This window comes from Artemia sp. Qi Xiang Cuo, chromosome 9 (genome assembly GCF_049724085.1).
Source record: "Artemia sp. Qi Xiang Cuo chromosome 9, ASM4972408v1, whole genome shotgun sequence".
NCBI lineage: Eukaryota > Metazoa > Arthropoda > Branchiopoda > Anostraca > Artemiidae > Artemia > Artemia sp. Qi Xiang Cuo.
In genome coordinates this window covers 16,855,668-16,871,040 of record NC_142802.1, presented here as the reverse complement: position 1 = coordinate 16,871,040, position 15,373 = coordinate 16,855,668, and the positions used below count along the sequence as shown (strand labels likewise).

The 15,373-nt window shown below is 33.9% G+C and overlaps 1 protein-coding gene across 1 annotated transcript in view; it reads right to left on the bottom strand.

The window, feature by feature from the left end:
• Positions 1 to 613: 613 nt before the first annotated feature.
• The window catches only part of Su(Tpl) (Suppressor of Triplolethal), a 111,969-nt gene continuing 97,209 nt past the window's right edge, over positions 614 to 15,373 (bottom strand). The window contains exons 8-10 of the mRNA XM_089094319.1: positions 9,375 to 9,579; positions 2,846 to 3,017; positions 614 to 2,056 (exon numbers count right to left, since the gene is read on the bottom strand). Coding sequence (XP_088950445.1) covers positions 1,895 to 2,056; positions 2,846 to 3,017; positions 9,375 to 9,579 — 539 coding nt within the window. The 3' untranslated portion in view covers positions 614 to 1,894. The remainder of the gene's footprint in view (positions 2,057 to 2,845; positions 3,018 to 9,374; positions 9,580 to 15,373) is intronic.

Here is a 15,373-nt window from a genome sequence, read left to right as displayed (position 1 = left end):
AATTTATAAAATTTATATACTGTGTAACATACCTCTTTTTGAATTACCACAACCAAGTTATTGGTGACCATTTCGAAGATGTTCAAATAAACTAGTCTACGTGTTACAAACTTCTAAACGCTTGATGATCGAGCAACACAGCCCAGGAGGGTTTAAAACCTTATATATATTTTGTGAAAAGCCAGATATTGCCTACTATAGAACACAGGTCAAAATACACCCCCGGGTCAGAGTTAGAGTTTTTCCCTTCATTGTCTTCAGATAAACTACGATAACAATAGTATAAAGAGTACGAAATTATTATACTTTCTTAATACTTTTAACAGGCATTGTTAAAAGTATTATATATATATATATATATATATATATATATATATATATATATATATATATATATATAAATATATATATATATATATATATATATATATATATATATATATATATATATATATATATATATATATATATATATATATATATATATATATATATATATATATATATATATATATATATATATATATATATATATATATATATATATATATATATATATATATATATATATATATATATATATATATATATATATATATATATTTCTAGAATAAATTAAATTGGAAGGAGTAAAGATTGCAGCTTTAGACAGATTGAGGTGGAGGAGCATGCGTAACTATGTTGACTTCATTATAGTATTAGATAATCTCTTTATGTAGAGTTGATAAATGTGGTCTTTGAACAGCTTATATTTTGTTTTTTCGTAACTATTATCATTTTTTTTCTTCTTCTACTTTCCTGTATAGTTAATGTTACGTAACATACCGTTTGTGAATTACCCAGGCGAGCGGTTTAAAAACGGGGCTTAGCGTTGGATTGAACATGAAATATGATTTAAATATTAGGGGAGGGGGGGGGGAAGGGAGTTAGTGGAAATTCGTAAATTCGCTATATTTCTTAGACCAGCTTTATGTACGAGCATGATTTGACCACACAATAAACAATTCCGGCAAGTGGGACACATTAAAAAAATATAAAAAGGGGACATTATTTGGAATATAGAAAATACAGGTTTAAATTACAAAATAGTGACATTTGGATGGGGGGGAGGGGGGGTCTGAAGCCCGTTTATAGAATTATTCATGTAAATTCTTAGTTATTTCCGTATGAATCGCCTATTTTGATCCCCCCCCCACAAAAAAACATCTTCGTGCAGGCAAGGATGTGCCATGTGGAGAGGTGGGGTAGGAAGGACGGTAAAAAAAAAGAGGCTACTTTACATCTATTGGGAAAGTTATCAATATACCCCCAAAACTCGCGGGTTTTATTTAAAATTGTAATATATACTGAGATTGTCATATAAAAATTGAAGATATTTAGTCATATCTCATATATCTATTAAGTAACATTTTCAAAGTGCACTTATGGTGTTTTTTGGATAAGTATGAGTTTAATTGCATTTGTTTTCCAAACTTAAGCAACTAAATAAAAAAAAACACTAAAATAAAGAATCAAATTTATAATTCAGAAATGTTCTAATTCAGTACCATATGATCCCAATGAATATATCCGATAATACTAATTGTAAAATAATTTATCTGTTATAACGAAACAATTGGAGAAAAAACATAACTTCTTAAAACAATTTAATACTAGCAAACCGAACATTGCCACGTAATAAGGCTGGCAATAAACAACTGAAGCCATCTATCGCCGAAAAAAAGAATCAAATCCGTACTATATCTAAGAAAATATATGTCCAAAATTCCAGCAAAACTTACACTAAGCACTTATAAGATATACTGCTCCGCCTCTTTTTTGTCATTTGAATATGCATAAACGATGTAGATAATTAGCCTATAAAAATTGGATAGCCTAGATTTTAAGTGATGTACTAGCTCTGACAGAGTTGAACACGAGAGCGGTCATAGCAATTGATGAGATGTTTGATATGGGCCAATTTTTCGTGGAGATAGAGGTAACGCCTTCGAGCTTCTTGGAATTTTATATCATTAAGATTGGCCTTGTATTCGCGAAGAATTTGAGTTTTTATTTCCTAAAAAAAAGGAAGATAAATTAAACAAATTCAATTTTAAAAAACGAGAGAGAAAAGTAACAAGTTCAGCGCTGGGGCCTAATAAGGTTGGTAATAAACAACTCATGCCATCTATTCCACATCGGGAAATGTACTCCTTTTAGATTTATATTAAATTTAAATATTCTAGCCTTATGCTAGTTCAGCGCCTCCCTCCCTAGATTTTGAAAAACTCCTTTTTATAGTATTTTCATTGTCATTGAAGAATACCTTTTTTTTGGGTATTTACATTAAAAAAAAAAAAAAAATTGCGCCCCTGCATTTTGAGAAACACATCCCTCGTCGCCTAATTTCCATGACCTGGCGCTACCATGCTCATGATAAAGATTGGCCTTGTATTCGCAAACAATTTGAATTTTTTATTTCCCAAATAAAAGAAGCGAAAATAAATAAATTCGATTTAAAAAAAAAAGAGAAAAGTAATAAACACCGTGACCAAATAAGGCTGGTAATAAACAACTAAAGCCATCTATTACATATCGCGATATATATTATTTTTGCTTAAATTGAGATTTAAATATATTCGTCTTATGCTCGTGAATGACTTTGGAAATTTTTGGAAAAAAATTTGGAAGTATTTGGAAAAAAAATTGCGTCTTTTCTCCGCCTTTCTTAGAGAGAAAGAAAGAAAGAAAGAAAGAAAGAAAGAAAGAAAGAAAGAAAGAAAGAAAGAAAGAAAGAAAGAAAGAAAGAGAAAAGAGAGAGAGAGAGCGAGTGAGAGAGAGAGGGAGAGAGAGAAAGTTGATTTACCTCCCATGAAGAAGTCCCGGTCTCATGAGTACGCAAACTTTCTTCTAGTTCAGTAAATCGCTGCGACACTTTGTCAACAATGTCATGTAGTTCCATATATTCCGAATATTGACGCTTAAAATCGGCTCGATAACGACTCCACTGCTCACCGTTGACAATCGGTTTGTATCGCCTGCAAAAACAAGAAAAGTATGTAGAAGCAATTCTTGCCCAAAAGCATAATAGTAAAAAAATCATGTTGAAAACATAAAAAAAAACAGCTTGGTCCATTTTAACGCTGAGCCCTCCGCGCATGACTAAGAAACTCGGTAAAATCAATTTGTCTTTTAGCGAATATTAGATATAGCAGATACAAATTAGGTGGCTTTGAGAACGATTTTGCCAGTGCTAGCAACGGTGGTATCAACCCGTACCTGGGTTGTAAAATTGATTCAAATATTTATTAAAGACCACTTTAAAATCTTTGGTTTTAAGACAACTCTTCAGAGTTGAAGACTCTTCAGCTCAAGAGTTGTTGGAAAACAGCTCAGGAGTTGACGTTGGAAAACTAAAAAACAAATTATAGCCGTCAAAGTCCGAACTTTACTGGGTTTTTTTTTCTGGCAACAAACTGCTCGGACCTGATCGAGTACTCGAGCAATAAGCTTCGACTTTCCTCTTAACTTTTATGTATTTGCTTTATTTGATGAGCCGATGATCAAGACTATTACTAATGTAATTAGTATTTAATTACTTTACTATATAGTGATATTCCACATGCTGTCTTTTTCAGAATAGTCTCTTATTGATACAAAAATATTGTATGACAACAGCGCCATTAAGGTATTGCCAAAAATTTAAATTCAGATGCAAAATACTAGATAATCATCAAAATAAATGGCCAAAAATGACGTTATACATGTATTATACATGTTATACATCAATTACGTATACAACGTCATACATTTATTACGTTAAGACATTTTTTTTAGAATAGTACACCACATTAAGCCTGAGGTTAATATGGCCCGGGCCACACTGTCACTCTTATTGATACAAAAATATTGTACGACAACAGCGCCATTAAGGTATTGCCAAAAATGTAAATCCAAAAGCAAATTACTAGATAATCATCAAAATAAATGGCCAAAAAATGATATAACAAAGATTAAATGAAAACTAAAACGATGAAATAAAGATATGATGAAGATGATGAAAATGATGATAATATTTCAGATTCAAACACAAAAATATTTGATAATCGTCAAAAATCAATGGCCAAAAAAGACAGTTCTTGATTTTTGCAGATAAAAAGCACAGGCGTTTGCAATATGCGATCCATTGATCCAGAAAAAGAATGATGATAAAAATGAAGAATAAACAGCTGCAGGAAAAGATAAAACTCATTTCAAAATTCAAACTTTAACTAAAAAAAAAGAAATAATAAAATTATCTAACTTCCAATCAGTCAACATATGTAACTACTTTGATGTTACAGCCTTGCACACAGTGGCGTCGGTTGGGAGGGGCATGGGGGGCATTTGCCCCCCCCCCCCAGTAATGTGGAGAAAAAATATTATACAGCCCATGCTCTTTGAACATCCGAAAGTAGACCCCCCCCCCAATGAAAATGTTGTAGATTCGCCCCTGGTTGCATATGCCAAACGGGATTTGAATTTATAGTGGACCGGTGGTAGCTACGACCTGCCTTTAGCTTGGAAATTGTGCAAGGTAAAGAACCCTTTATGGGCCCAATTGTCGCCTCACTCGGCAGCTTGGACCGCTCAAGACGGTATTACCATCCACTGATTTGTACTCAAAACCCGAAAATCGAACTTCGATGGTAAATAAAGGATTACAATTTTGAGATAATTCAAAGTACAGTTTTACAATAAGAAGAAATGGTAAAAATAATACAAATAATAGTACTAACAAAATGTGAAGCAGGGTTTTTTCTTTATATTTTTTTTATGCAACTTTACAGAACGTGACGATAATCTCGTGGTTAAGTTGACCACTATATTACCTTGCCCTGCCATAAATTTTGGCATTAATTTGACAGCCACAATAATCCCATCGGAACAACCTTAAATGCGTCTATCCGGATTCAGATGTTTTCACCTTAGCATGGGCGAAAACAAAAAGTGTATGCGTTCTTACGCAATCAGGATAGCATTTATACCAGGTGTACATCTCGGGGCACCAATTCTCAGCCGTCCTACTCGAGAGGTTGGCGAGATTGAATTGCAATCCTATGCACTTCGGGACTGAGGTTCGAGCCCAGGTATCACCAATTATTTGGTTTGGAACCTGGGCCAGTGGCGTGAATTACAATCCCTTTGTGTGATTAATACATGTGTTTGATTATAGTTTGATAATTACCTGAAAACCCAATGACTATAAGTCTCTCTTTATCACAAAAAAAAACAACAAAAAACAATTGAATGTGGAATAACAACAGCTCAAACAGTATTATTGTATTACCCTAAATAATCAATCACCGGGAAAGGCCGTATACAGGGAGGGGGGGGGGATTACCCCCCCCCACGCCAAAATGGTTGTCCGACTCTCAAAATGTAACAAAATGAATAAAAACAAATTTTTATGCGTTTTAGAAAGTTTGTTTTGTACCCCCCCCCCCGAAAACAAATCACGGATACAGCCCTGCCACCAGGATACACATCTTATGATTACACCACGGCGGTACAGTCTTTTTGGTTTCCTTTCATTACTTTCAACATCTAAAACTTGTAAAAATACCTCGAACATAATCTATTGCAATAGCAGCAGTTTGAAATTTTTTGCCACTCTCAAGAGGGTCCCCTCCCCCCTGCTCAAAAAATAATTACCGCAGTCTGAAAAATATTGCCACTCTCAAGAAGCCCCCCCCCCCCCTGCTAAAAAAAAATAACTACCAAAAACATTCCAGGACTTATAAGAATATTTCTCCAACTATGAAACTGTGAAACAGATCCGTAAACTTTTTTTTATGTAATATAACGCTTTAATAAGGTTATAGACAGGAGGAGGGTGGAACATGGGCGCCCATTTGGGGGGGCAGGGGGGGCTGTCGCCCCCCCCCCCTGGCTGAATGATGCTGCCTTATTTTTATATTTTTGTTCTGATATTCCTATTATATAGCATTAAAAGTGCTAATTAGATGAGGTTTGCCCCCCCCCCTCCTTGAATTCAGCTTATGGGCGCCCATGGGGTGGAGCAATTGTGGGTCACGGCTCCTTATAAGCTTACTTTGTTATTTTGTAGCCTTTCTGGGAGTTTCGTGCAATTCTGTGCTAACGAATATTTAAATATTCTCGGAACAAAACCTTGATCGAAGCAACGAACGGACTAGTGTTTAGTTCATGTAGAAAGGCTAACACTTTAAAATCGAGGATGGGCACGTACGCAAGGTTTTTTTTTCAAACAACTTAAAAAAACGAAACACAGATTTTCAAAATATGAAAATATTAAATACAAAATTGCCAAGGAAATTGCAAAAAATTACTGAAATTATAAAAAAAAACCTAAAAATTTAGAGATTTCGAGAGGTACAGCACTGAACCCCCCCCCCCGTCTTCAGAAAGGTCTGATTTAGACGCTCAATATCCCAATAAGACGGTTGTCAAAGGGCGTACGTGCCATATACGAGGATACGGCTTGTTTTCCACCTACAAAGCCATACAAATCAAATTTCACTGAAAATAATCTCCACTTTCCGCCAAAATTGGTTTGAATATTCATAGATCTGCTGCTCATCAGTGATTCTTCACCAAAACCCCAACCCCATATACCATCCCCCTAAATACAAAATGTCATAACAGAGGACTAGTTTATTTTCCATCAAATAGGGGCACAAATTGTAATATTCTAATTCATTGAAGAAATATGACTGACAAGGTAGGTTTTTTTGAAAGTTTAGGACCTTTTAAAAAGGCAGCAATTTAATTATAGTAATTTTCAGATGTCATCAGAGCGCCCTTTCAGAACACCTTGATAATACACGTGAAATTATAATTATTAATTATGATAATATTAATTATAATAGCCATATTAATTTACTTGAAACATATTAAAGTGATAGTATATATGTGACTGTGTCTCAAGTCCTTGATAAATCCGGAAAAATACTCTTCACAAAAGCAGTCATGAGCAGTCGAGCATCAACCAGAAAAACGAGTTTAATTTTACAAGGCACAAATAGGATCTATTTAAATGTTCTTTTTCTTCATCAAGATAATAAAGGTCTTTTTAATGATGAAACTTTTTTCAAAAGAATGAAAAAATCCCACTTTAATCTCTACTTTTTATAAGTCCATCACGATGTTGTTTTATAAAATACTTAACCTTCGTCAATGAAATTTGAAAACAATGAACTATTTAACTATTGTCTTTAAAAGATGAAAACAAACATCCTTCGTAAGTAGCAACAAAATTTTTGAAAGTTTTTTTTTTTGGTGAGCAGGATATAAACGATAGGAGATAAGAGCAATTAATCTAAAATTGCATTTCAATTTTCATTGAGAGGGCCATAAGAAGCCTAAAATTGACACTGGGGGAGGGGGGAAGACTACAAAACAATTTTTTTCAAACAGCTGTAAAAAATTCTTCATTTTGACGGATTTGAAACAGATAAAAAATTTTGGTGAGGAGCATTGTCCCAGAGACCCCCCCCCCTCTCCCAAGACATAACAAATAGTGAGCCTTAGATTCACCCCTCCCCCTAAAAAAATATTCATATATCATGACAAATTCCAATAAATGAAAAAAACAGCATTTTAAAAGAAAGAAAAAGGTCACCAGCATAAGAATTGTTAATTAGGGTTGGCAAATAAATCATTCTGGATTTTAAAGAAAACAAAAATCCGACAATACCCAACTGAAAGAACGTTTGACAATTGACAATTGACAATACCCAATTGTCAATTTTCAATTGACAATACCCAATTGAAAGAAAAAGGCCTACCCAATTGAAAGAACGTTTGACAATTAACAATACCCAATTGTCAATTTTCAATTGACAATACCCAATTGAAAGAAAAAGGCCTACCCAATTGAAAGAACGTTTGACAATTGACAATACCCAATTGTCAATTTTCAATTGACAATACCCAATTGAAAGAAAAAGGCCTACCCAATTGAAAGAACGTTTGACAATTGACAATACCCAATTGACAATACCCAATTGTCAATTTTCAATTGACAATACCCAATTGAAAGAAAAACGCCTTTTTCTCTGGGACAATGCTCCTCACCAATTTACCCAATTGAAAGAACGTTTGACAATTGACAATACCCAATTGTCAATTTTCAATTGACAATACCCAATTGAAAGAAAAAGGCCTACCCAATTCAAAGAACAAAAAATTGCAATTGTCATCGCCAGAATTTGCTGACTGAAACTGACCTATTAAACTAGTTTGACCGGAGGAAAAACTCATCACAAAATAACGGGATGAAAAAAAAGAGAAAGAGACATCAATTAGCAACAAAGAATTATTATCTTTAAACTGAAAACATTGAACTTTGCCTGAACAAGACTTATAACCATATCTCTTGGATAACACCGGCTATACAGCACGTTTCAGTTATTAATGAAAGCATTTGTTATTAATGAGAAAAAAGAAAGTTTTTCTGGATTTCATGGCAACAAGATCTACAGCAATATATAGCCTATATAAATATATATATAAATATATATATATATATATATATATATATATATATATATATATATATATATATATATATATATATATATATATATATATATATACAAATTTAAGAAGAAGCAAAATTATTTTTATTTGAACAGAATTTTATATTAAGTTAAACAAATGTATTCAAACCAACGAAAAATTACATTCCGTATTATCAGGATTTGAAAATGTTTTTATCTGGTATAAATCAATAGGTAACTGATTAAAAATGAAAATAAATTAATTCAACTGATCAACAAAAAAAAACAGATAAAATGATAAACAACAGATAAAACACCTATGATTTTTGATTAACTACGGGTATCTTTGAACCTTTCACATATCCATCAGAAGAAGCTTAAATCAAAACTTACAGCAAAAATGAATGGGTAATATAAACTTGTTCTGGTGAGGGGGGGGGGGGATTAAATAGATTTCATTTTATACCACTTTTCATTTTTCTAGATGGGGCGGGGGGGTCGGTTGATAGAGGCTTGGATGTAATCACACTCCTAGCCTCCACCCCACTCCTCTTTGTAGAGGGATGGTTTACAATATTACGCGTATCATGATACCACAGCCAATCCGGTGCCAAAACGTGCCAATCCGGGGCACCTACTCATAAAAAGGTAGAGGGAGGCGTAACGGCAAAAAAAAAGACACAAAAAGGGGTATTTTAAAATATCTGGGGTTAGGGGGGGTATTTAAAAAACAGCAAAAAATTATTCTTGAAAGTAAAGGGGGGTAGGCAAAAAATCTAGGGGGAAACACCCCCCCTCCAGCCCAGGACGAAATGTTAGAAACGTAGATAAAAGAAATATAATCCAAAGAAACAAAAATAAGAATAAGCTTACGCCAGATATTCCCTGAAATCCGTTGAGTCCGTATCAAGAGGAGGAGAGTTTTGACCGGGTCGAGGAACTTCGTGTATACTGTCTGGACTTGAGCTTGGGGTAGGTGTTCCTCGTTCACCAGTGGAAGACGTCACTTTGGCATTTATATTTGGGGTTCTCCGTCTTATGTCTGACTCGGAGAAACCTTTCTTGTTCAGAGATGGCTCTGCAAGAGGAATGCTTTATTAGAACATCGTTTCTCGGCTAGGGGGTCCTGACATAGAAAGGGTGGGGGTCAAAACCCCGTAAGAAAAGCATACTGTCACTGTTTACAATTGTTGCTTCACTTTCAGAAGTAAAATCCTTCATACGAATAGAAATTCAGCTTGAAGTCAGAGTAACAGAAAACTCGGAAGAATTCTTTTCCCTGATAATGCTTGTAAAATATCAAAATCAGTATTCTTTTTATCTCTCTTTTAGATTCTTACACTTCCTGTAGAGTTTTTCAACTTTTAACGCTTTTTAAAATTCTCCACAACCCTTAGAAATGAGTTCACGTGGCTGGCCCGAGTCTAACAACAACCATTCCTTTCTTTAAATTCTTGTTTTTAGAAAGAAATTTCTAGGAAATTGAAAATATTCCTGAATTGCCAGGACAGGGGCGGATCAGAATTTTTTTTAGGAAGGGGGGGAGCAAAACCGGTTGATCCGACAAACTTGCATTAGGAGCAGGTTTACTTAACGCAAACTTGCGTTATTTAAATAAACTACACTACTTTAGACTACGTTAGGGGGGGGGGGCCTCCTCGCCCCCTGGATCCGCCACTGTGCCAGGAACAATAAAAATTAAATTATATAACAAACCCTAAGTTAAGCTAAGCTAAAAAGATTTAAACTAAAATTAGTAAAAATTCTATTTACCAAGTCTAACTTAACATTTTTTTTTATTTTATAATTTTTCTATGTAAATAGTTTCATTTGTTTAAATTTGTAACTAAAACTAAAGTATGCAAAATGGACTAAAATTAACATCATAAACGTTTCAATTACAAAAGACGTTGAATTTGCTTATAAACTACTCAAATATAGATAAATAAATTAGAAATTACATGATACTTATAAAAATAATTTCTTATAATTAAATTAGTAATTACATATTGAATAGCTTCTTACAAATTTAACAAATATAGATAAATTTAAAATTTAATAAATAAATTAAATATTTCCAGAAAACCTTTAATTTATTCACCCCGATAAATACGGAATTCATACTTTTCATATTGACAATTGGATTCTGTTAGAGCATTTTCTCTTCGAACTTTTTCTCTTCGATACATTTTCGAAAATTTTCTCTTCGATACATTTGCAGGGAGGGGGGGGTCGATACTCAGAGCCTGTCGTACCCTTCCATGTCGTTCCATTGCCGTATCTTCCATGTTCGTGTACAATACTCATAAGATTAACCTATTTTTTAGATTTTCAGGGATCCCACCTTTCTTTGAAACTTGTGTACAAACCTTACAAAGGGAAAGGCAATTAAACTTAATTCGTGGGACGGTGTAAAATTCGTCAATATAGCAAAAAAAAATATTTTTGGAAGTTCCAGATAATTTTTAAGGAAAATCACAAAATTTACTGTATTCCCAGAGGGGAGAGTCCAGATTACATACGCGTCAGTACATACGCAATACAAGAGAATTGTGACCTATGTCGTGACATATTATATATGACATAAGGTATGTTCGGATTTGGTACGGCTTAAGTTCAGATATGCGTAGATGAATAAAGGTGTGCCTATTCAGTCATTTCCCAGAATCGCCCAAACCAGACGACATTTTCAACCTTTGAATCGCGTAATTTCAAGAATTGCATAATATATCCGACTTAAAGAGCCTCATAAAAGCAAACAAGTGACCCGCTGTTTGATGCTGACAGGATCAGCCTTAACCAGTTCACTGTACTTTGAGACTTAATTCCTAATTGCAGTGAACAGGAACTATTATAATCGATCAAAGATCAATGACATCCGGGCTTTCTCACATATATATATAAAGGCTTATAATTTGCTCCTGAATTTCATAATCTAATAAAGGCAAATAATTCAATTTCACAATTACAAGGGACCAGGGGCAGATCCAGGATTTTTTAAGGGGGGGGGGGCAAAATAGGTTGATCCGATAAAGTTGCGTTAGGAGCAAGTTTAATTAACGTAATCGTGCGTTAATTAGGTAAATTGCACTACTTTTGACTACGTTACGGGGGGGGGGTTTGTCCCCTGGATCCGCCACTGCAAGGGACAATTAAAGAACATCTGGGGACACCGTCTTTTTCTGAGAGTATTCATTGCAGCCGTTCCTGCGCCTTGAGCACGTAGGGGCAGATGGGTGCGCAGGATTTTTCGGGGGGGGGGGGGAGAATGGTGAAAGAACGATTTGTTTGGGGTATTTGAATATAAAGCGCCCGAAGGGTCACTGTCTCTCAGCTCTTCCAGCCCCGATTCTCCGCCCTTCCGGTAATTAAACAAGATTTGGGGACATGGTCTTTCTCTGGGTGATTCAATACAGTCGTTCATGGACGTGGACATGAAAGTCCTAGAATTAATATGGGAGGGGCTGCACTTGGATAGGTATGGGCGCAGGATCATTTTTGGGAGGGACGAGGAGCAATAGTGAAAGACAGATTTAATTTGATAACTTGAATATGAAGTACCCGAGGGGTCAATGTCTCCCAAAAATCATGCACACCAAACGGATCAAGCCAAGCATGGCGGAACTGTGCCAAATGAATTGGGGAGTGTGACAAGCGTGGCAGAATTGTACCAAACATGTCGAAACTGTGCGGCAATCGGGGTTCCGAGAGGTCTTTATCACTGGGCAGGAAGTCAGCGCCCCTTTGGAAGTGCCCAAAACTTTTTGGAAAAATTTGAAGGTCTGAGGCTGCCCCTTCGTAATAGACTTAACTAATAGACGTAATAAACTTCTATTTAAGTCATGAGTTAATAACTGAAAAGAATCTTGGGACAATGAAAGTTTCGCAATAGACTTAACTCTAACCAGCCCTTCTACTTTGGAGAGTCGGTCAAAGTATTTAACTTGTCGGCATAGAATAATTTCAAGTGCCAAGGAAAATGAAAATGCAATCTGATTGCTTGACCTGGATAAGCGGAAACTTAAACAGCCATATATATTTTCACAAATTACGAAAAATTCGGAAATTCAATTTTTAATGAAAAAGTCCTCAATAAACAGCTTTTGTAAAAAAAAAATATCAATATTTATGTATATACATATTTGTTATGTTTTAACAAGTCGAACAAACATTTCGGGGGGGGGGATCAAACCCCCTAGCCCAGTGGATACAACCTTGTTCAAAAAATTTAATTTTTACCCTGATTGTAATATAACCATAATCAAGGGTGTAGAGTCAACCTGACTTTCTTTTGGCTTCTTCAATGTGTCTTATAAATAAAACAAACTACAAGGAAGTTTTGAAACTTATGACCTTGTCGAAAAGAAAACAAAAAAAAAAACATTTTGTTAGCACATCTGCTTAAGACACTTATAATTCGACATATGGCAAATATCTGCTATTTTCATTTTTTATTTTTTCTAGTCCTGTTGATAGTGAGAATGTTAACTTTTCCTTTTTTTTCTTCTTTTCCTTTTTTTTTCTTCCTTGAGCCAAAATATGATCAACAGCTACAGTTAAGTGTCGAGTTTCCCACGATTTTAATTATATTTCTTGTATTTCCAATAAGGACGTATCCCAGATTTTTGTTCGAGGGAGAGGATGGTACTTGTTAAGAATCTAGAAACACGCGAGAAGTGAAGTTTCGTTAATACTAAAAAATAAAGCAAAAGTAAGATGAAAATATAATAGTTTAGAAACAAATTTGGACTATAAATTTGCACATCAGGAGGGGGGGGGTAAAGCATAGCATATATTAAATACGTGACCTAACTTAACCTAGGTACCTTTTTTGCCCCTTCAACCCCAAAAAAACAAAGTTGAAATCTTTGTCATGGAGTGAGCTATAACTCACAAGCAGCGGAAACCTGTTTTTCATTAAGTATCTCGGTCTTTCTCGCTTGTTTCTGAATTCTTAACAAGTACCGAGGGGATTTTTTCAGGGGAGGGGGGTTTGGGGGAAGGGTTAAAAAAGTAAAAAAACACCAAAATTTGTTTACAATCATTATACATATATATATATATATATATATATATATATATATATATATATATATATATATATATATATATATATATGTATATTTCCCTTATTCTCTCAACTATTCACGCCCTTTAGTTGAACGTCCACTTACTGCTTATATTACCTAATAACATTAAAAAAGAATAATTTTTTTCTTTTTATTAGCTTTGTTTCTTAAAAGAAGGCAATAATGCATCTTTTAAGAAAAACAATTGGAAAAACCTAGACTCATCAAATTGATAAAGTTTTATTTCCCGCTTATCACAAAAACAAATCGCACCATCATGTCCTTTTATGGATTATAAAAAAAAAAGTGACTTGGACTAATGTCAAATGTCATATTTGAATATTTCCATTTTGATTAAAAGGATACAAAAAAATAAACGTATCTTTTCTTTTATTTAAGGCTACTTGAGTTCGGGTTGCCCATTCATGAAAATGTAGGAATTCTTTTTCGCTTTCTTTTTTATATGAATATATTAAAAAAGGATATTCTTTTGAAATCTAAGAGGGTTCGTTTTTGTTAATTAATTAAAAAAAACTTTTTCCACAAAATAAGCTTTTCAAAGAAAAGTAAAGAATTCCATTAAACAAAAAACGAGCGAAAATAAAATCAAATAATGTACTAAGCGTGAAACTACCTCAAATCAGCAAATCAGCATAAATAAATACATGAAACCCGAAACGAATAAAAATTACAAAAAATAACCGAGTCAAACTCAAAACGAGCAGAAATTAACATAAGTTGGGCTCAAAACCTCTAAGCCTTCCCAAGGCCAGAACATAATCTGCACTTTACTGAAAAAATATAAATGAATGTGCATTGCCAGTTTAATATACATTTACTGATATTTAGTAATCAAAATCTTTATAGACTTTATAGTTTGGCTTGCTATTTGTATGCTGGAGAAAAATTTTCAGCAATTTTTAACCACATACACCCTTTGAAAAAAATTTGGACAAAAAATAGTAGTGTTTAATTTAGTTTCATACCTCCTCTAGTTGACCTGAAATAGAAAACTTGATACCATTCGCTTCCCAAGGCTAGAACATAATTTGCACTTTACTGAAAAAAATACAAATGAATGTGCATTGTCGAATATATATATATACTGATATTCAGTAATCAAAATCAATAATCAATTTGATTTATTAAAGTTATAAAAGTAAAAACATTTATATTCTTTCAGTAAACTTCAAATTATGTTCCGGCCTTGGGAAGGCATGGGGGTTTTGAGCCCAAATTATGTTAATTTCTGCTCGTTTTGAGTTTGATTCGGTTATTTATTGTAATTTCTGTTCGTTTTGGGTTTCACTTATTTATCGATACTGATTTGTGGTAGTTTCACGCTTAGTATATTTCTATATTTTATTTTTGCTCATTTTTGGTTTAATGGGGTTCTTTACTTTTCTTTAAAAAACTTATTTTGTGAAAAGTTTTTTTTAATTAATTGTCATACAAGGGAGAAGTCACGTAACCTGTGTGACGGAACACCTGTCTAAATACAGCTTCACACCCAGAAATCATGCTACTTAAAAACGCAGCTTATTTCGACAAAACTGAAGTTTTTTGCAGGTATAGCCTAAATCTTGCTCATGTGCAAATTTTCTAAAACGCATTTTAGAATCGACTTCTAAAAAAGTGGGCTCTAAAAACTATCCATTTTGTGACAATTCTGTGACATTTCTATTCTGATTGTGACAATTCTATAGTTTATCCTTCGTTTTAGAGATTCCTTTTTTAACACCCATTTTCCAGGGGGAGCAAGGAATTGAATTTTTCCAGAATTGCGGAGTTCTTCTTCACACC